Genomic DNA, 23,131 nt, shown 5'->3' with positions numbered 1-23,131 from the left:
ATTTAAGTACTTTCTTGCACGGCAGCAATTTGAAACAGTAATCCATGCCTTTGTAACCGTTCAGCTGGATTACTGTAATAGCCTTTCTAATGGGGTGAGTCGATCTTCTGCTTTTCAACAGCAGCTAGTTCAGAATGCTGCTGCACGTCTTTTAACTGGCACTCGTAGATGTGAGCATATCACCCCAGTTCTATATTCACCTCATTGGCTGCCCGTCCATTTTAGGATCTATTTTAAGCTGCTTTTATTTGTTTTTAAATTTTTTTTTCCAATACTGCCCCTCTGTACCTCTATGAGCTTCTTCATCCATACTACATACCTTCACGGTCCCTCAGGTTGGCAGACCAGCTCCTCCTGAGTGTGCCCAGGACTAATTGCAAGCTCAGAGGGGATCGGGCGTTTGCTGTGGCAGCACCAAAATTGTGGAATGAGTTGCCTTTACATGTTAGACAGGCACCGTCCTTATTTGTTTTTAAATCACGTCTTAAAACATATTTATTTACCTTGGCTTTCAGCACAGCAGGACTTGTTGATGTCTCTTAATCTGTTTGTTATTAATTACATTATTTTTTAATTTTTAGGGTATTCTATAAGTAATTTAATTGTTTTCTCTTTTGTTTTATATTTGTAGCACTTGTAGCTTTTGTAGCACTTTGGCCAACATTCACTCAAAAAAATGAATGAGGTGGATTGCTCAGTGTATATTAATTATTTATTTTCATTTTACTTAAAATATATGTTTTTGTTAAGTTAACATATGTTTTTCTAATCAAGTCTACGTAATTGTGTCTATTATTCACTGTACATAATACTAATGTGTTACTTGATGGCATAACATTTAAGTTAAGTCAATTAGGATCGATATACTTTGTATATCCACAAGGTGGCAGTAATGCAAAAACAGTTGTAATGAAACCGCGAAGAACAAGAAGGTTTCACGGCTTGGGCCTGCTCATGCGCAAGACTTCAAATTTAACTCAAAAACGTTGTTTTGGCGCCAAGCTGCTGTTTCTTTGAGAGGTAAGACTAGTGATGGTGAGATGAAGCCTCATGATGAACTGAAGCTTTCCACCCAATTGGTCGACTCATGGTTCGAAGCATTGTGATGATTCATTTCCTCTACTGCGCCACCAAGTGGACAATTCAAGTGAAGCGGGCTCTGTGATTATAATGATGTGATGTGTAAACCTCTAAACTGAATAAATAAATTGTTTTCATGGTTATTTATCCCGAATATTGTCTCAGTATGTGTGATACAAAAGAGAAAGTGGAAACTATCAGGACAGAGTTTTGGTATGATTGTGTAACTGTTAGCCTCAGACAGTCAGTCAATACTTTAATTCAGATCATAGATCAGTACATTTGCATATTTTTATAACTATAAAAAGAAAGCTGCCACTTTCAAGACTTTATCTAATGTGTAAGCATCACAGCAGATGCCTTTGTGTCAACATAGCTGAGGCTAAAACAGAAAAATATTCAGCAGTAGATCAAAACCGAAAGAAAACCATTAATCAACACATTAACATTACCTGATGATGCTGAATTGAAGCAAAGCAAATTGCAGAGGTTTTATTAGAGACACACCATAGCGTTTTACAATTTTGCATAATGTTAAAAAGTTTAAATTTGTTTATGAACGGCAGAAATTAGGTTTTCTTTTCGGAAGTATTTAAAAGGGAAAAAACAGCGGCCGACAGCGCTGTAAACAACGGTAGACTTGTGCGTAACAAACAAGCGAATAATGCAGAAAACAAATTTTTAGACGGGAAACTGTTTTTGAAGTATACTGTGTGTGTGTGTGTGTGTGTGTGTGTGTGTGTGTGTGTGTGAGCTGTGGCGTGTCCAGCGGGGTGGCCTGGGGGGCACAGGCCACCCCCCAACCAGACTGGCCACCCCAGGTGCCACCCCGAAGCCAAAACAATAAAATCCAATGAAAAATCAAATGTACGATTATGTTTTCACAGTGAAGCTCAGATATCCGAGTGTAAGTGAATGCAGCATCGGCTTCTGCGCTATGAGCATCGTGTTAGCAAAGGTAGGAGAGCCAAGCAAGAAAGAGGCACCGCAGAAAAAAGTTTTTCGGCTAAAGATTAACAGTTTAACATAGCTGGACTGGCCATCGAGCATGGCGGAGCTTCCACAGCGGCTAGCAGGTGGATGCGTGAAGGGGAGGCAGGAGGAGGAGAGACCCGAGGCGGCCGCCGGTCCGAGTGTCAGGTGAACTGAACTTCAGGTAAGAAGTTATGACCTGCAGTCTATCTGGGTCAGATAAAAACCAAGTTTAGGTGGAGTTTATTTTCGTTGTGCTGACTTTTTACAGTCAGTTACAATAACTCATACTGCGTGCTAGCTAGCATGACACAGTTTCTATACAGCTGGGTGGGTGCTATGATGTTACTGATAGTGAACTTTATTTTATTCATAAGTTTAGTTAGTAGAGTTGCCAACCGCTCCTTAAAAAATGGAATGGTCCCTCATTCAGAGAAAATATTACAGGTTTTGTATTGAGCTGAGAAGAGACGCAGTTTGTCCCGGATTTTAGCTATAATGAAAAAAGACACAAAGCTGGGGTTATTCCGCATCTTTATGCTGCACAGCTGCCTCTTCTTCTCTCATTCTCTCCCCTCCCTCTCCTGTTGCTACTTCAATCATGAAACTGATCAATGATCAGCTGATCGGCTTTTCTCTCTTGTTTATTTATCGCCCACTTTGCACCAGAAAGAGGAAACTAGCGGATGTCGTGCTAAACAACAGCAGCACGTTTAAGCTTGATCAGCTGTTGTTAGAATTTATTTAATATTAATTTCTAGTATCAGCTGATGTTTGCTGGAGCCACAGCTGTAAAGCTGCTGGTCATGATGTCGGTTTGGATATGTGGTGAGAGGGAAACATGAAGATGAAACCAGGAGATGTCCTTACTGAATCATCAGAGCTGAGCAGATGATGGAGAAACAGGTTTACCTTGTAGGTGACAAGAATGAGTTGAAGGGAAGTTATGAACTGTTTCTGAGAGACAAATAACACCAGGATCCTTTTTTATGTAGCTGACAGCTGGTAACTGTGCAGGGGCGGATCTAGCAAAGTTATGCCAGGGGGCCAGGTGGGGCATTAACAGGGAAAGGTGGGCACAAAGAAATACTTTTCTTTCTTATTCTCATTTAAAATATCTAGCTTTTATTAAATAATTATCTGAATCTTGCGAACAAAGTTTTTATCTGATGTAAAATTGATAGAAATCATACATATACCAACACGACAGTGTACATCACTGTCACCACAGCATTTGTTTTCATTCAAAGGCTTTATGGCTTTAATACCTGGTGGGCCGGTCTCTGGTCAAAATGCCCGATTTTGCGTTCCAGTCCAGCCTGCAGGTTAATACTGGCAGTGTCATCATGCCAGCTGACTGTATTTTATCATCAGCCAGTGTTGTTCTTTATACATCAATATTACCAAAGTTTATCATAAGGCAGCGTAGAAAGTATTTACTTGCTTTCAGGTTTCATTTAAATGTTAGTCTTTTCATTTGTTTCCCCACTTTTTTCCTGTTTCAAAATCAAACACCAGTTTGTGAGAAGATTATCTTCTTTTTTTAATAGGCAGATAAAGTTTTGCATTGGCTAATTTGCCAATTGTATAAAAATGTTCGTATTTTAATATTTAAAAATGTTTTTGCCCAAAACATACGTGCACTATATGTCAGTAAAAATACTATGCAAATATTGCTGCACCGTAGTGGTTAAAACCTCATTCTAATAAGAGTCAAAAGCAAATTCAGTTATTAGGTTTATAGGGTTATTGAATGATGGTTAACTGTTGGTAGAATTTTTTTGACATTATCTGGCAATTACATCTGCCACCCTTCTCCAAATCTGTGCCCCTACCTGGCCCCCCCAACAAAAATTTTCTAGACACGCCACTGTGTGTGAGAGAGAGAGAGAGAGAGCTGTACATGAAGTGTGATTTTATCCTGGTGAAAGCAAAACAGCAAAAGTCAGAGGAAATTCATGACGATGTTTATGTGAAGCGTAGTTTGGATCTTCTTTTGCTGCTGGTTCGGTCAATATTGTTTGAAGGGAAATAAAACCTGCAGCTTCAGAATCAGCGCAAAAAAGGCGTAAACACGAAGCACGGACCCGCCGACGGATCAGAATCAGTGAGCTGTCGGCTTTCAGCCCCGACCGTGTCCGTGCCGTCGGGTGAGAAAGTCACATCTCACTGATTCTGATCCGTCAGCGGGTCTGTGTTTACGTCTTTGTGCACAATCGGTGCTCATTTACTGTTTTAGCTGTTTGGTGGTTGTTGAAATATAGTAATATTTATATTAGAAATCGATTCAAGATTTTAATGAATCAATATCACGTTATCCAAACAAGAATCGATTTTAATGGATAATCAAAACCTGCTCCTAGTAACTGTAATCATGCTTATGTACATCTGGATAATGACACAAACTAGTGTTTGGTGCTTCACTTTTTAATAAACTAAAGACAGAAATCAGATTATAGGATCTGTAGTGTTGTTTATTTATATTATGGTGCTTATCATTTGTGATATTTATTACTGTGTGCATACTTTATTAGGAGAGATGAAATAAAAAAAATTTCTTCCTTGCCTTGTTACTTGAGAAGAAATGCTCAAGTAACACGTACATAATCCAATTCCACAACACAGCGTGATGGGAAATCAGCTGTGTTTGCTGCCCATTTTATTTCGAATCTGGCGCGAACCGGTGAATCATTCCCTGAATCAGTCACGTGGTACGTGCTGCCCGCGAGGCCTCGAACGTCACTGCATACGTAATCAAAGCAAGCCTCGAAACGCGCTTCACAAAAACGTCCCCGAGATTACCCGAAGCACGATTCGACGCTTCGACACTTCGACACACAGGACACATCACTAGGTAAGACCACTTTTTTCTTTGACTATGTTGTTTAGTATCTACATGTCGAGCATGGTTATATTTTGCGTTTGTCTTACAAGACATGTTATATGCGCTTGTTCTACGTTAGTTTTACTGGGTCCTGGACATGCTTATTTTGTGGACTGTGTAAGAAACATTTTTATTGTTTTTTGTTTTATTAAGGGATTAGCTACAGGGGTTCATGGGGTTATTTTTTCATTTGCTTTCTTGGGATTCTTTTACTGTAATCCGAGAGTCATAAATATCGAATAGGATAGCAAGGATAGCATAAAGTGACATTTAAAATCCAAAAAGTCGAGGGCGAAAGCCACTGTGACACAATTGTTATGCTCTGTCAGTAATCTGTATTATGTAAAAATGGTCTATAAATACAGCATGTTTCCTAGCAGAGTTATACATATCAACATAGTCATAAATTACAGTTTGTTCAATCACACACTTAATTTTTTTAATAAAATTATTCACGACATATGAGTGGACAGACAATGGAGGTGGACAGACCTGGTGATAATTGCTTCTATAGAAAGTTAGCACAGCAGTGTCAATCTCTTTTCTTCTGAGTAGTATTTTATTTAGTTGTAATACAATCAATAATTTGCTTCTTGAAATTAAGTAATGAATTTCTTGTTTTACTTTATAAATTTCAGATCCTGCCTTTACCTGCTCCCTCCTATACTGATGTGGTGTATGTGGTACTGCTGAGCTTGTATGTGGTATGTGAACTGTTATACTTTTAAAAACAAAACTGTTTTATAAGTTAAGTTTTCTTTAGTGACCCATCCCATGCCCCTGTTATTTCTTCTCCAGATCTGAACCATTGTAAAGGTTGCAGTTCAAAGGCCTGAGGTATGAAATTCTTTTTAGATCAGCTGTGATCAATATTTTTTGGAACTTGATAAATAACAATAAAAGCTGTAATGGCTCCATTAGCATTTTGTGTAAATGTTTGTGTTAAAATTATAGCTTTAATGAGGTCTTTCTACATTAGTTTTAGTTATAAAGTATGTATATGTGTACATATAGTTACATATATTTACAGTACAGTATGTTGTGTTTGTTGACATGTTTTCAGGTGGAAGCAGAATTTGTGAGGATTACTACTGCTCCACTTGTTCCAAGGCTTTTTGCACAACTTGACCAATACACTGACCAGCTCATAAAAGTCTTCAAGAAAAAAGGAGGCGCTGCAGTGAAGAAAATTAGACAAACTTTGGCCCCAGCCACAAAGGTGCGTTATTCTGTTGGTAGCAAAATATTATGGCTAATAAGATCACTTTCAAATTTAAACAGCTAGTGTATGGTAGCTGCACAGTGTACTTACATTTATATTAAGCAAGACAAAGTTTGGTACTCAAAACTTTGGAAAATTAAAATTACCTAAACATAAGTAAAATCTGATCCCTCAATTTCGGGTTAAACCATAAGTGAATGTTTTTATGTTAAAGATCAGTTTTTGAATGCAAAAAAGATGATGTATTAGTTTGTCTTTACCTCTATTATGGACATATATAATGTGGTGGAAACCCTACCCAACAGGTTAACTTGTTAACTCAGAAGACACAACGTCTTAGTCTCATTCCAAGCGCTTTATTCGTTACTCCATTTTTTCCACACTAACCAAAAAACCTTCGCGGGCAAAAGAACTCTCGTGATATCACAGAAAATAACATGTTAACAAACTATTCATGTCCATGTGATGATTAGTTGGTCTTGTGTACATGTCTATCTGTGCAGTGGATATGTCATTCATTTTGCGTATAATGTGAGTTTGTGTCATCCTAAAGTATTTCTGTTTTCTCTTCCTGTATCTCTGCCACTCTCTACAGAAGCAAACTATTGAAAAGGGGAGGGAGTGTGTCCTCAGGGCACTACCTTTTTACCTGAATGAAGACCCAAGCATCCTCTTCAAAGAATAATTGGTTGGTAATTTTAGTTTAGTTTTTTATCTGTATTAAACCAAATTTTGAATAACTAATGTTGTTGCATGTTGTTGTTGTAGTGTTGTTGTTGTTGTTGTAATTTGCATGGAACCTGTTTAAATGTTTTGGGGAATCTTCTTGTATACCCATACTATTTATATTTATTGTTGAATCTGTAGTCTAAAATAGTGGCGCACTGGGGTGCATGTTCCTAATATTGTGTTTACTTCATTAAAGGGTAGCTTAGGCTGTTTTTTTTTTTAAACTGGATGCCATTTTTCTATCTTTTTGTGTCTAAGCTACAGCTGTTCAGAGGGAGCTGGAACAAATCACCCTTGCTATCTTTACCATCGAAAGAGCTGATGCCAGCACTCCTCCAGCCGATGTGGCTATAACCATCTACGGCAGGGGTAGGCAACCTTTCTGATGGCGAGTGCCATTTAAAATTTCCTCAGAAGTCAATGTGCCATATGATTGCTTTAGCAATAAATTTAATAACGCTCTATATGAACAGTTAAACACTATATAGAACCACTTTATAGAATTATATTTGTTTGCAAATACTGGCAGCTATCAGCGAATAGTTATCAGCTATTTTGAAACAAAAAAAAGACACTTTTTATTCATAACAGAACTCCATAACAGCAAATGAACTGTACAACAGAAAATACAAATGCTATTTATGGTCTCCTCACAACAATGATAAGAAAAATAAACTGGGCCAATATAGCATGTTTGTTAATACAGAGATACACATGTTAATGTGATCTCTGGTCTCCCACTCAGAGACACAGGTCTCCGAGTGTCCAGCATTCAGACGGCTACCTGAGGACACTCATGTGAGAGAAAATCTGCTCACACAGATATGTAGAGCCAAATACTGTCAATAAGGCCTCTGCAGTGTTCTGAAGACAGTTAAACTTGTCAGGGAGTGATGTCCAGCAGGTGACAATGCAGCTCCATAAACACGCACAGCTGTGGATTCTAGCTGCTTTGATGTCGCATTAACTGGCATTAACTCAGCCAGTTAATGCAAGAGAAATCTAGCTGCTCATTAAAGATTTCTGGTTTGATCAGAAAATAAAACATTGGTCCATACACCTGAAAGTCCCAAAAATGCATTGTGTCTCGAGTCTATGGATGTATTTTGACTAAAGACCGGCCCCCCAGATATTAAAGCCATAAAGCCTTTGAATGAAAACAAACGCTGTTGTGACAGTGATGTACACTGTCTTGTTGGTAAATGTATGATTTCTATTCATTTTACGTCAGATAAAAACTTTGGTTGTAAGCTTCAGATAATTATTTAATAACAGCCAGACATTTTAAATGAGAATAAGAAAGTATTTCTTTGTGCCCCCCTTTCCCTGTTAATGCCCTACCTGCCCCCCTGGCAAAACTTTGCTAGACCCGCCCCTGCACAGTTACCAGCTGTCAGTTACATAGAAAAGGATCCTGGTGTTATTTGTCTCTCAGAAACAGTTCATAACTTCCCTTCAACTCATTCATGTCACCTAAAAGGTAAACCTGTTTCTCCATCACCTGTTCAGCTCTGATGATTCAGTAAGGACATCTCCTGGTTTCATCTTCACGTTTCCCTCTTACCAGATATACAAACCATCATGACCAGCAGCTTTACAGCTGTGGCTCCAGCAAACATCAGCTGATACTAGAAATTAATATTAAATAAATTCTAACAACAGCTGATCAAGCTTAAACGTGCTGCTGTTGTTTAGTGCGACATCCAGCGGTTTCCTCTTTCTGGCGCAAAGTGGGCGATAAACAAACAAGAGAGAAAAGCTGATCAGCTGATCATTGATCAGTTTCATGATTGAAGTAGCAACAGGAAAGGGAGGGGAGAGAATGAGAGAAGAAGAGGCAGCTGTGCAGCAAAGACACAGAATAACTCCAGCTTTGTGTCTTTTTCCATCCTGGCTGAAGTCCGGGACAAACTGTGTTTTTCTCAGCTCAACACGAAACGCGTAATAATTTCTCTGAATGCGGGACGATTCCGTTTGTACGGGACGGTTGGCAACTCTACTAACTAACCTTATGAATAAAATAAAGTTCACTATCAATAAAATCATAGCACCCGCCCAGCAGTATATAAATTCCGTCATGCTAGCTAGCACGCAGTACGAGTTATTGTAACTGACTGTAAAAAGTCAGCACAACGAAAATAAACTCCACCTAAACTTGGTTTATATCTGACCCAGATAGACTGCAGGTCATAACTTCTTACCTGAAGTTCACCTGACGCTCCGACCGGCGGCCGCCTCGGGTCTCTCCTCCTCCTGCCTCCCCTTCCCTCATCCACCTGCTGGCCTCCACCACTTGTTAATTTTACTGAATCTGTGGAAGCTCCGCCATGGCCACCACCAAACAACTGAGTTATTTTTACAGACCGACCAGCGTCTGGTCAGTCCACCACCCAAAAAAAAAATAAAAAAATAAATCATCGGGCCACCGAGCAAATGTCCGGTATGCCCGATGTCCAGTCCAGCTATGGTCGTGCGTGCCATCAGTTAACCCTTCGCGTGCCAACAGTGGCACGCGTGCCTAGGGTTGCCGACCCCTGATCTAGGGTGTTCTGCATGACCTGGAAGACATGGACTCTGCATGTGCACTCTTAATGGGGGGGGCTAGTAAGAGACAATCAAAAGTATTGAGATTTAAAGGATTTAATTGAGAGATGATACTGCACCAGAAATGTTGAAGGGTGGTGTGTATATTAGCGTTCAAGGCATATTGTTATGAGGTGGAAATATGTTCATATTCTGTTTGTGTTACATTGTGTGCATTGTAAAGGTAATTGCAATACATACTAAGAATAAGGATAAGTTAGGAATGCAGGATGAATGTATATTTTGCGGACTTTTAAAGACGAACAATTGTTTCCATGTTAAAATGTTTACAACCCAAGTTTTTTGCCCAAACACTGGTAAAATAAACATTGACAGTGGCAAGTGTTAAATGGTTACTGTTGTGCTGTTGCAAAAAAACTGAACGCTGACAAGCTGTTTTATTGTTAGACAATAATGCTGGCATGTTTTATTAAAGTTTTATTTGGGATGGTGATATAATTTTCTGTGATTGCTAATATCAGTGGACTATTTATTATTATCATTATTATTATTATTATTATTATTATTATTATTACAACATTAATTTTTTTAATTGTGGCTGTGGAGGTGGACACTTCACTTTGCATTGTTAAAGGAAAGCACTTCATTGGCGTTTTGTTACTGGACTGACCCTAAGCAATCATTGCAAATAGCAACTTTGCTATTCATTTTAGACACTTAAAGAAACAAACACTCCACAGACCTTACTAGCATCACATGTGCATAACTCAAATGTCATCTTATCAACATGTTATGTGGTCTTCAATGTTTTTTTCTCCTATTTCTGGCATTTACAGACATTTAATTTAAAGTCTTGATGTTGCATCTGTCTACATACTGTTAGTTACTGACCCTAATGAGCTGTTGTGTTTTGTTTCGGACTGGGTTTACACAAATGCTCACTGAACGTGTTGGCAATAAAAAAAATTTAAAAAAAATAAGTTGGATGTACTTAATTCATTTGTGTGGAACCTGTTGACAAAATAGATTTATGTAAAACTAATTAGTAAAGCACAAGGTGGCTGAAAATATAATATTTGAATTAATCTAACTTAAATTTAACATTTTACTGCCACAAATAAGAAATGTGTTGAAGTAACTAATCTAAACTATCTAACCTGTAAATATATCATTTATGTTCGTACAACATAACTTGATTTAGTTAGTCTTAAATATCTCTTGTTAATCTTAAGTAGTTTTTTAAAATTAGATGAACTAAAGATTTTTGCTTTAAACTAACACAATGCAATTTCGTGGAACCTGTTGACAAAATAATTTTAATTAAAGTCAACGTTTCATTTTTTTGAGTGTTGTTGGATGTAAAGGCATCTCAGTCAAGTCGACCTGCCTTTCCTTTTTTCAGTATACTGAAAAAAGGAAAGGCTGCTGGGTGGTTGTTACATTTACAATAGTCTAACTTGTAATTTGAACAAAATAATTTCATGTTTCTATGGTGAACGTAATTAAATCATGTAGGATTTGTATGAAATTCAACAACTTAATTTGTTCTTTTTGAGATGACATGATACAGTCTAGTAAGGGTGGTTAGTTGCTGGACTCAAGAAATTCACAAGATCACACAAGAAGAGATTTCAAACTGCAGAAAAATCACCGGAGTTATAAGAGGCAGACAACTACACACCACATGTAGCTATCACTATTTATTTTGGTTTATCATAGCTTTCCTACTGTTGTCAATCTTGGATTAGTGGTGTGGTGGTTTGTGCTGTCGCCTCACAGCAGGAAGATCCTGGGTTCAACTCTGCAATCTGGCTAGTTTACACTGAGTTCTCTCTGGGTATTCTGGTTTTCTCCCACAGTTAAAAATCATGCAATTATTAGAGTTAGGTTAATTGGTGATTCTAAATTGCCCATGAATGGTTGTTTGTCTCCATGTGATAGACTGGTGAGCTGTCCAGGATGTACTCTGCCTCTTAAATCTATCACTTCAGGGTTATGCCCCAGCCCCCCCTCCAACTCGGATAAAGATAGGAGGATGGTAGTTGTTGTAAATCCATCTAAATTTTATGTTACCCAGACTCTAGACTTTGTTGAACATTATGTAATATGAAGATAACATGTAGTATTTAAGTGACCAAGTAGTATTGGGGTAAAAGCTATTAAATAGTTTTGGAATAAAATGACAAAATCGTGAACGATTAAAATATTCCAGGAGTTCAACTTACTTCATCTAAACATGTTTTAGTCACGTTTCATCAACACAAAATGCAAAGAAGAAAACCAAGGAAAAGGGTGAGCGGGAGGGATGAAAGAGAAAACTGGACATACAAGGAAACATTGCAATTAACGCTTTAACGGAGGGTGACTGTGTTTTATCTGCTATGACATCCCACTGAATTAGCAAATTGATATTAATATGTTAAACAGATGTTAATGCAAGAGAGTGTGAAAGAAAAACAAGAAAAATATAACAGATTCTTATCTGGACTGAAATCAATGCAACCACAGAGTGGGGCTGGGGTCGCAGTAGAGCTGTCTGTCCACATAGAGCCGGTCCATGGAGATGACAGCACAGGAACCCTTCTGAATGAAGCTGCGTCGAACAGGGAACAGGACCTCGCGTCACTCATGCTACTGGCTTGCAGAGTAATAACAGTCTCTTTTATTTTTATGTTTTCTAAGTTAAGCCGGGTCACATTCTTGGTAAGAGCAATATTTTTAATATCTTTAACTATTTCACATGATTAATTCGCCATTACATCCTACAGTACCCAACTGGGGTAAGTTGCAACACAAAATCTGTATCTCACCAAAATTTCATAATCTTCTTGGGGTTCATCTACACCAAAAAGCACTCGCCTCAGTCAGTACATATGTACTCAGTTAAAAAGAAAGTCATTATATTAATGGTTGTCTGATTGCTTTTTCGCACATCTTTTATACAAGGCCGGGCGGAAGTTGGCATCCATGGAACTGTTACATCCATTCATTTGTTTCAATCTTCCCTGCCACCCCAACAATTCAGTTGATAACAGGATCATCAAAATCATCACACAAATCAAATCCAGGTCAGTGTCTCTATTTTTGCCATCATAGAATGATGAGAATTTCTATCAAGTAAAACTGATACAAAAATTTGCTGTTAAGATTTTAATGGTCATTAAAGCAAGTTCAGTTTTTGCTCTTGATGCGACATGTCTATGAAGCTTTAGTGTTTGGTAACAGCTACTGTCTGTAATTCATACTCATAAACTGGAGTATTGCCTGGGAAGTGTTTGGCTGACGAGTGGGTGTCGGTTCAAGTGCAGTAGTTTGTGGACTAATAGGAGGTGTTGTTAGAGATGATGTGATTAATAACTTGGTAAAATAAATCAAGCTAAACTATCAGAAATAAAATTTACATCACTTCAGTAAATCATCTGAAACAAATGAGGACAAATGAGTAAAGACTCCAATCAGCGCTTGCAACAATGACACTTCAGACCAGTCATACTTGCACAGGACTCTGCAAATAAATACATTCCATGAGTCCATTATGGATGTTATGTTAAGCTTCATTAACAGCTTAAAAATATTTTGATGTCTCTTGTTCCTAGATAAATATCAAACAGTGTCAGTGGCTCAAGTCTTCTTATTTTTATTAGTTTCACAAAATTTCCAGATTTGTAATTGTGCAATTCCTCATAAAGCTCTCACAAAACCAGTTGTATTAAAAATAATCTCAATTTTACTATGATGATGATTTACTGGGTGATGATTATGTTTATTTATGTTGAGTACAGTAGTACTCCAAATATAAACACAAAAAAGATTGTAAAGCCCATAAAACCACAGAGAAATTAAAATAAAGACAGTTCTAAAACACTAAGTAAAAGTACAAGATAAAGATAAAATCCGTGAAAAGAATGACAGAATCAAATGAATTTAGATATTAAACATTGCATTAAACATTATATTTTTTTCTGTAATTATTGAATTTGATTACATTACATTGGTTGGAACAAAACTTAAAGAAACTTGAAAAAAGTTGTTTGTGCAGAGTCAGATGACATTCATGTTGTAACAGTAGAGGGCGCTACCGTTGCATCAATCCAGATTCAGGTACATCTTCAATCTAGAAGGAAATTTGAAACAGCGTGTTCATTGAAAATGTTTTGTTTTTTTTACATTTGAGATAATCCTCAGATTGATATGTTAGATATTTAGTGATTGTATGATGTGACTCATTTCTGGAATATTTCATAGAATAAATTGTGCTTTGTGTGGCGTTAGCATATTTTGTGAATTATTTCTTTGCCCCTACAGAGGTTGTGTGTGTTGATAGTTTTCTGTAGCTCAATCACTGGACATCAACACTACTACTTTTAGCAATACCAGTGGTACTATTAGTACTTAGTGGTAAACAGCAGTTATCTGGTGCTATGGTAGAAAATCTGATTATAGAAAAAGAGACTCACCTCTGATTTTATCCATATTCATCTGAGATAAGAGACAAAAACTCAGCATCAGAATGATGATCAAAGGGGTTGATTTTCATTCAGTTTAAAAGTTAATAATAGTAATAATAATTTTATGGGCCTAACACGTTTAAAAAAATACACAAAATGTCACATTTCGGCAAAAAAAAGATCTAAATATGCAGACACATACTTACATGGAAGGGAAGGCAAGAATAAGAGTTGAAAGGAAAGATCCCATGACCAGGACAACTAAAACAAGTAGAAAATGATTAAAGAACTTCTGACCAACAAAACAGACTTTTCATTTAAAAACACACACAAGATTTAGTTCATCTGATGCTGTCACAAAGTTTAAGAACTATACCTATATCACCTCTGGATTTATGGCAATTACAGATAAAATAAGGTCTGAGCTCTGCCCTGGCATTGCAAATCATTTTATTGGCAAGTAAACGGCTATAAAGCTGACTTAAAATAAACTCAGCTTTAGTTAGGTGTAGCCTTATTAGAATTCTCCCCCATTAAAATTCAACCATCAGATATTCAGGAACACAGCTGGTGTAGATTTGTGTCAGTGACAACTGGTGCAGGGGTAATATCAAAGGTCACAGTGCACATAATAACACAAACATCAAGTAGGTAAAAAGATTAAGGCTAAAAGCCAGACAACACACAGAGAAAGGTGATCTGAAAATGATGGTCTGGAAATTATTTAGAAGCAACACAAACACATTTTTATTTATGATTGGCCTACAAGGAAACAATTGTGCTATATAATTTTTATACAACCTCCATTGATCAAAAATCCCCCTGTTAGAGGAGGACCGCTGAATTTAAAAATGGCAACAGTCTGCCTCACCTTTAGCAGCGACTTTCAGGGCATAGTGTTTTCTCCATTTTATTTAATTTTGTTGTTATTTATAAATTTGAGTATGAAATGTTAAATATGCAGTGGCCTGTTTGGTGTAATTTTGAATACTCTGACCAAGGAATAAAATGTGAAACATCTAACACAGTTGAATAATCTACAGTGATTTATTCTCTTTTAGCTTTTCATTTTTAATTAATGCAATGCAATTTTTGCAACAATGTCAAAAATTCTTTACAAATACACAGATTTAGCAACTTTATATATTAGTTGACAGTTACTTCTTGTCATTGATACTTACAACCTGAAGCACTGGCTGGAGCACCATTTCCAACAGTCACGCTGACACATCGAAGGTCTGAGTGATACTTGGTTTCCCTACAGAAATAAGATTAAGATTGTCTTTTCTGTTAATGACACAAATCACATGTACAAGTAATATGGGTGTGTTTGATGAACATTTCTAGATGACTCTTAGTTTGCTGCCAGTCAGTAGACTCATACATTGATCTGCCTGATTAAAGCATTTCCTGCACTGCAACTTTCCCTTCTAGTAGATAAGCTACTTTTCCTGTTGTAGATAAATTACCAGTTTTCACACAATCTTGTAATTTCCTTAGATAAATAAAGCAAAAACAAAACAAAACAATTACTAGGATGGCTAAACCAGTAATATATGTTACTGTTCTAAATAAAGCATCTCCACAGACAGCAAACTAATGCTGTAAGTAGGGTGAAAAAATTCCTTAAGTGGGTAATTAAGGCACTTTATCACTTTTAACAAAAACAATGAGTAATGTGTAATAAGTTATTGTTTTGAGTCAACATGCATGTGGGTCTTTGTGTAAATTCTGCAAAACAAAGCATATAGGTGACTTTAAATTTGTTCTTGAGTTCACCTTTTTCATTTTAGTTATTATAATTTCAAATGCCGGTAGACGAATTCAATGAAAAATCAGTTAGTGAACCCCATCTGACCCCCACAGAGTTATCTGGGGGGTTTTTTGTTTATATTTATTATTATTATTTTAATTTCTGTTATATTTTTCAGCCTGTATAACTTGGGAAATACAGAAGATGTCCACGTGAAATTTTCAGGGGTGAAAAACATGTTTGGGCATATCAGTAATTTCTCATCCGCTCCAATTTAATATCTAGGATCTAGTGTAACATAAACAAGCATTGGTTCTCTGGATGTTTGCTTTGTTTTCTGATAACTCACTGAAGAACCCAACAAAAAATCTCTGGGTTGTCATTAAAAGCATAGGAAAGGTCTCTTTTCGGATATACAGTTAAGTTTCTTGCCATGATTCCTGATGGGGTTGAAATACTTTTCCAATATTATCAGATTTAAACATTGACCAATATAGTTTATGGCTGCAAAATGGAGTGATTCTTACATAGTGCTTCTCTGCTTTATGCAGCACACCTCATTCACCCAACCAAACAAACTCTTTTTTCTATGCTTATGTGCTTTCTGCCTAACATTCATGCTCTGATGGATGTATCTAAAGTAACTTGAGGTTAGTATTTTGCCCAAATATATTTGGCATGCAGACTGGGTGGCTGTAGCTCAGGAGGTAGAGCAGGTCACCTACTGATCAGAAGGTCGGCGGTTCGATCCCTGGCTCCTCCAGTCTGCATGCCAAGTATCCTTGGGCAAGATACTAACCCCAACTTGCTCTCCGATGCATCCATCGGAGTATGAATGTGTATGAATGTTGTTAGAAAGCACTAATTACAGATAAAGTGCTTGTGAGAATGGGTGTGATTGGGTGAATGAGGCATGTTGTATAGAGTGCTTTGAGTACTCCGTGAGAGTAGAAAAGCGCTATATAAGAATCAGACCATTTAGCCAATGATCGAACTGCCGACCTCCCAATTAGTAGAGGACCTGCTCAACCTCATCAGCTTTCACATGTTTTCTATAATAATTTGGCCGTGTGACATTTATCAAACAACTTTAGGTCCTGAAAAGGTTTATCAAAATAATTGGTGGGAACTTTATGACTCTACTGTGAAATTTTATAAGTTACTGACTTGGAAAGTGCCTGGACAACAAAGCAGAAGGGGAGGGTGTCAGTGTCTTGTGATTTAGACGGCGTCCATTTCAGGGTGAACGTTCCTGTTCCAGTTTTATTCTGAATTGCATCATACGGTCCGCTGAACAGCAGCTCAGAGATCCTTTAACAAAGAGAAAAACAAAAACATAATCAACTTAATTTTTAGAGCTTTCTCAACTACATACAAAGAAAAGTGTTTGTCTGTGAATGAGCATCACTTTGAACTCCACCTGACTCACTTCTGTTTGGTTTCATGAGTTTGATTATTGATTTATGCTTCACTAAAGCAAAATATCCTTAAAACACATTTGATATCTCTTTGGGTTAAATATGTGTTTAATGTACTGTTTATATCTCATACAGCCTTGTATGTATCTGACTCTGTTACGCTCTTACATGTCTTGTTAAACCTGTTGTGTGTGCCAGTGCAGGACTGATGCACAGATTAAACAGAAACATGACAGGAATCCACTGATGTGTGAATGTATTTCTTGTCTAACCTGAAAACAGTTCTGTGGGACATAGTTAACCTTACTTTAAAATATCAAGAATGTCAAATGTGTTTTTCTTTGACTTACGTGGAGTTTTTTGCCTCAGCACTGATGCTGATTTCCAGAGTGTTATTAACAGGGGTGTAGAGCCGAGCTCTGTTGGCTGGGGTTGGAGGCAAGAATTTGGGCAAAAAGTCTCCCTCTGTGCAGGATGAGACCTGGGGATCCACTGAAAGATGACAGAAAACCAACAAGTTTTTTCAGGGTGGAATTCATAGTTTGAAGTTTTCTGACTTTAGAGCAGATCTTTACAGGTTCAACTCCATCTATTAAAATATGGACTTGTACCTATCAGAACAAACTGGATCGGTACTTTGCTGAGAGCATCGTTAGGTGTTTTTATTGTTTTATTGCCATCAGCTGAAGTCATGGTGATGTTCTTCCTGGGAAAGTCCTCCATCAGCAGCTGTACTCCATAACGGCCCTGATTACTGTCGGCAGTGGGGCCGAACGACAGCGTACAATTGGACTGCATGAGGAATGAAAAAGGAAAAAAGATTAAACGAGCAAATTGTTATTATTACAACTGTCCTTCTGTCTCATTAAACATTAGATTAACAATCATGCTCACTGATGAGAGGCTGAGGACAGATGGTGGCTCACAGGCGCTACACTCAAAGAGTGAGGAGTTTCCGTATCTGCATTTAACCTGATCACCATCAGGGTCAAACATCAACGGGCTGAAATCTCTCCGACAGTTTGAAGGAACTCTGAGAAAGAATTACAAATACAATCTTAAATTTTCATTTTCCAGCTTTGTCTTCAGTGTGAAGTGAATGTGCAGCTCCACGCATTCACTCTTAAAATCTGCCTAATACATCAACGGCCTGATCACTGGAACTGGAACATTTTTTGCTCAAGAGCATTGCCTTTTCACACAGGCCATTCACATTCATGAGTCATCTAATTGAAGATAACATCAGGTGTCACTCCTGTCAGAAGTTATAATTTACTCAGGCCCATCAAAATGGACAGTAGATTGAAAAAATGTTAACCGGTCTGATGAGTGTCAGTTTCTGGTGCTGTTTCTGATGGTAGGGTCAGAATTTATTATAATTAACATGAATCATGGATGTTGGATGTGATGGGTTCATATCAGGGATGTGCAACTGAGAAATTGTGTGCAGCATTTGTTTGATGCTATTATTATCTTTCCATTGAGTTTATAATAAATTTCATTCATCTGGATATTGGAGTTGACATGGCTGCTGTGATTCAGTCAGGCTGCTTCAGCTCTGTCAGACCTCACTGAAGTTACTGAACTCGACTTCTCCATTGTGTGTGTGTCTTAATGCCATCTGTTCCCCTTTTCCATTATTAGCAGCAACAATGGTCGCTTCTTATTCCAACAAAGCAATATGGCCACAGTCAAAACGATAACACTGAGGCCTCTTTTTGTGGTCCGAATCTAATCATTGTTACATCCGTCTTTACTTGCAGTCTATTCAACACAAACTACAAGTTTCCTGAACTGTTCCAAGTAGGTTTAGTGTTTCAACTTAATTAGCAAATGAAAGAAAAACAGCCCCAAACATGACAAACGAGTTCTCCTGGCTGATTAACCTGATATAGTTCATCTTTTCTTCATTCACCATCAGTCATAAGACTTTTCATTAGTCTATGTTTAATGGTCATGTCTGTAATTGTAAACATGGCAACAGCAACAGCAAACATGGAGAAACAAATGACAGATAAATGCACAGTTAATCATTTTTACACTTGTATTATTTGCTGCCATAAGGAACCTTTCAGTCAAACGAAATATCTTGTTAAATTTAAACTTCCTGCAGATATAAATAACTGCATATTTGCAATTTTATCTCTGAAGTTTCTCAGAGGAAAACGTTTCCATTTTAACTGCACTTCTCTTTTTGGAGGTTTCTGGCAGGAAGTCTGTTTGTTAAACTAAATTTAAAAGAGATTTTTCTCATTTGGTGACAAAGTCATTAACTCATCTTCATACTCATCCTCATTTTCTGTTTTTTTTTCCTTTGGAGCCTGGAGGTACTGTAAGAGAAGCTCTTGAAGGAAAGAGTTATAGGATTACAATTAAAATCTTTAAATGCAAAAGCTTTAGTGTGGAAACCGTTTTTGGTACATTATTTTTTGTTTATTTAATTAGTTTATTGCCACTCTATTACAGAGGCAGTGGTTGCATGCAGCAAGTTAAATATTAACAATGGTTTGTCTATATTTTTAGACTTTGCTCTTATACTGTCAGCAGTTTTGTCTTCTACATGGAAACAATATCAGATTTTAACTTTGCTGTAATGCTGTGGCCACTTTTATCTTCCTACTGCTGTTGCTTTTTTAGCAGAGACAGAGACAGTGAGTTGGCTTACCTCACAAATGGGATCACGGTAGACTGGGGTGAGGAGTTTTCTTTGTTGGTGTCAGAGCGGTTCCTCAGGTCGAATGCTACTTCAGTGAACCATGATCCAATGTTATTTTTGATGCCACTAACCCAATCAACACCAGGGATGCTTTAGTAGAAAACAGTGGGAGAGTCAGTTTTCAATTGAGCATGCATCAAAATGAAAAATATGAGTAATCATTTTATTTTATATATTATCGAGGTACACTCACCTGAGTGAACCAGTCATATTAATGGAAGATGGCTGAACAGTCCTAAGTTCATTCTGACACCACTCTTTGTTGCCTTCTTGGTCGACCGTGCGTACCAAAGCACTCACATACCCACAGCTGTTCTCCTGGCAACCAAATGAGAAATCGGGAATGCAGCTCTGATTGTTCCCCATTATGCGAACGGTCAGCTGTGGAGTCACAGTGAATAGGAATTTAGTTAAGAAAACCTAAATTTCAAATTATAAACAGATTTTAGAAAAAAAAAAAAAACCCTGTACATACCGAGGAGGAATCATTTACATACTTCTCTTTTGTATAGAAGTTGATTGCGCCAACAAAGCCTAAATCTAATTTGTTAAAGAATAAACTAATATTCTGCGAGTTGCAGACCGTCAGATGCAGCAGCAGCAGCAGCACCGCGGAGAGCGACATGGTCAATCTGTTAGTCTTCACAAAGACACTTGTACGTCAAACACAGCCTCTCTCTGACTCTCCTCCTTTTATCTATTTGCTGTTTTCTGGATGGCAATTTATATAATGTGCACTAAGCTGTTTGGAATGAGGAAATGTTTCATGGTCATGTTTGAGATGATACATGATGAATGATAATGAATGTCTCAACCAACTGCCAGTAAATGAGATTCATTTCAAAACTAAAAATAGAAATGTTTTAATTGCTGCTTCAGCTAAATGTAATCAAGCATTTTAATGTGTGTAATAAGTTTATTTTTAAAGTATTTGTATTTAGAATTTGATCTCTTTGTTATTTTATCACTTTTGCATCAATTTTCCCTATTCATGTCAGAAAAAGGGCAAAACACACAACAACCTTGGACAAGGCACAGAGGACCTCCTGCTGCAAACTACTGATAAAGAATTTCTATAGAAAACTCAGAGATAATGGGAACTGACCAAATCCAATATTCAGCTGTGGGAGAAGAGTTGGGAATTAGGTAGATGATTAATTTGTTCAACACGGTTTGTTAACAAGAATGTCTTCCTTGACTTTCCAGTCTCACCTTTAAATTGTATATCACAATATCATTAAACAGACTTACTTAGAAAATCATGTAAGAGGACAGTAAGCACAAAATAATAAATACACTTCTGATCAGAAGTTTACATCCACTAATCATGGGAAGGAATATCATGATAATTTGGGACTTTTAATGATTTATTGAAATTTAATAACAAGAATACAAGAATTGACTATAGAAGTTTGAATTTATTTAGGATTTTCCAAACAGGTTCAAAAGCACATGTAGGTGGTGCTGAAGGTTATGACTGATAGTTTTTGCCAGCATGAAAATTATTTGTTTGAACCACTCATTTCATTGACCAAAAAGCAAGGGAGACGTCCAGGGAACTCAGTGACACTCTTAGAAGGAAGATTGTAGATATACAGCCTATTTCTAAGTGGACTGTTTCTATATAGCACTTTTCTAATCTGCTTGAAAACTTAAGTTGCTTTATTCATGTCTCTATCACCCATTTACTCAGATTGCATTCTATCTAACATTCATACATCAATAACTGCATTGACGATCATCAGCTCAAACAAATGTACCTAAGTATAAGTTATTCACACTTTGTGTGTCTGGAAGAAAATCCAAACTATCACCTTCATGAGGGTAAAGGCATATTTAAAGAGTAAAAGTATTTCTATTTGGCAATTTTTCGCACTATATAAATAAAATTGAATTGTTCACATAACCTAAAAGCAACATATTTGTCATCTTTGACATTACTTCCTGTCAAACATCTCTCAGTGCCCAAGAGGTGATAACACAATAAGGAGCCAGACATCATTCCTAGAGTGCCAACTAATGCTGCTATGTGAGCTTTTTGTGTATCAGGGATAATCACAAATTGTTTGTTGGCACCTTTAACTCTCAGTAAAAGTGATAGCGATCTTAGTTTTAACTCCTTACGTACTCTGTTTATGGTTCTGGGCATCACATTTGAATAAGCTTGATGTCGTGAAATGGTACTTAAACCGAAAGCACCGTCTTTTCCATGTTTTTTGTTTCTGAATCTAAAAAAACATGAACTTAAAATAAAATAAAACAAAATACCATCTTCTGGTTGAAAGTATTGGTAGCACTTTTTATTTCAGCTCAGAAATAATGTGGTAGCTCCAGTAATGTGGGGTCTTTAATCAAAAAAAGTAGTAAAATATTAATTACTTGTAATGTAGTAAGTAATGTAGTGTGTTACTTAATTACTTACCAGATAAATTTATTACACTACTGATTACATTGCATTACACTACTTTCTTTTTCACTCCATTAAATTACCAGCAATTCATAATTACAAGTTAACAACATGAACCTGAAGCTACAATCCAACTCATAAAGAAAAACACACTATCCTGATGAGGAAACAGATAAGCCCCTTTTCCATTAATACCTACTCCGATCGACTCGGATCGACTGGTTTTCTCTGACATTCCAGTACCACCTAATGTGCTTGGTCATTGCCATAGTAATGCGTCTGAGCATCTGGTAATGTAATTAATATAGGACGAGGACACGTTGCATAGTAATTACATCACGGTCAGGATCCTGTTCCTTGACTTCTCTAGTACCTTTAATACAGTCCAGCCCTGTCTGCTCCAGGAGAAACTTAACAGGATGCAGGTCGACCCCTGCCTGGTCGCTTGGATCTCCAACTACCTCACAGACAGACCACAGTATGTCAGGCTGAAAGACATCATGTCTGACACTGTAGTCAGCAGCACAGGAGCACCACAGGGAACTGTGCTCTTCTCTTCACCCTGTACACCTCTGACTTCTGCTATAACTCTGAATCATGCCATATTCAGAGGTTTGCGGATGACACAGCCATCATCAGGTGCATCTCAGACGATCAGGAAGAGGAGTACAGGAGTTTTATGAGGAATTTTGTTACATGGAGTCTCACAATCCACTGCAACTCAACACCTCAAAGACCAAGGAACTGGTTGTGGACTTTGGGAGTTCCAGACCAGGTGCAGTGCCAGTTCAGATAGAGTGAGAGGAGGTGGAGGTGGTGGTTGGCTCTGTGGTCGGCATGAAGCTGGAACACTAACCCTTTTTCCAAAGTCTAGGAACAACAGACTTAAAAACACCTTTGTCCCACACACCATCAAACGGTTTAACTCCTTGCTGGAGGGGAGGAGGAGGGGAAAAAG

General features: G+C 37.4%; 1 protein-coding gene and 1 long non-coding RNA gene across 2 annotated transcripts; one reads left to right on the top strand and one right to left on the bottom strand.

The window, feature by feature from the left end:
* The first annotated feature begins 706 nt into the window (after window positions 1-706).
* Window positions 707-7,308, top strand: LOC106099018 (uncharacterized). Its single transcript, XR_002058333.2, has 6 exons — window positions 707-1,020; window positions 5,575-5,640; window positions 5,735-5,773; window positions 6,000-6,155; window positions 6,754-6,846; window positions 7,146-7,308. It is a non-coding gene; the product is annotated as an uncharacterized LOC106099018 (long non-coding RNA).
* A 5,505-nt stretch (window positions 7,309-12,813) lies between these two features.
* LOC100705622 (uncharacterized) lies at window positions 12,814-20,458 on the bottom strand. Its single transcript, XM_019351875.2, has 11 exons — window positions 20,242-20,458; window positions 19,960-20,147; window positions 19,716-19,856; window positions 17,945-18,083; window positions 17,662-17,842; window positions 17,401-17,542; window positions 16,800-16,943; window positions 15,061-15,137; window positions 14,086-14,140; window positions 13,889-13,910; window positions 12,814-13,545 (listed from the first exon to the last, which is right to left on the bottom strand). The coding sequence occupies exons 1-10, from the start codon at window positions 20,389-20,391 to the stop codon at window positions 13,907-13,909; spliced, it is 1,221 nt and encodes a 406-aa protein (XP_019207420.1). The 5' UTR covers window positions 20,392-20,458; the 3' UTR covers window positions 12,814-13,545; window positions 13,889-13,906.
* Window positions 20,459-23,131: the final 2,673 nt, after the last annotated feature.

Source organism: Oreochromis niloticus, linkage group LG3 (assembly GCF_001858045.2).
Source record: "Oreochromis niloticus isolate F11D_XX linkage group LG3, O_niloticus_UMD_NMBU, whole genome shotgun sequence".
Classification (NCBI taxonomy): Eukaryota; Metazoa; Chordata; class Actinopteri; order Cichliformes; family Cichlidae; genus Oreochromis; species Oreochromis niloticus.
This window is presented reverse-complemented; position numbering and strand designations above follow the sequence as displayed.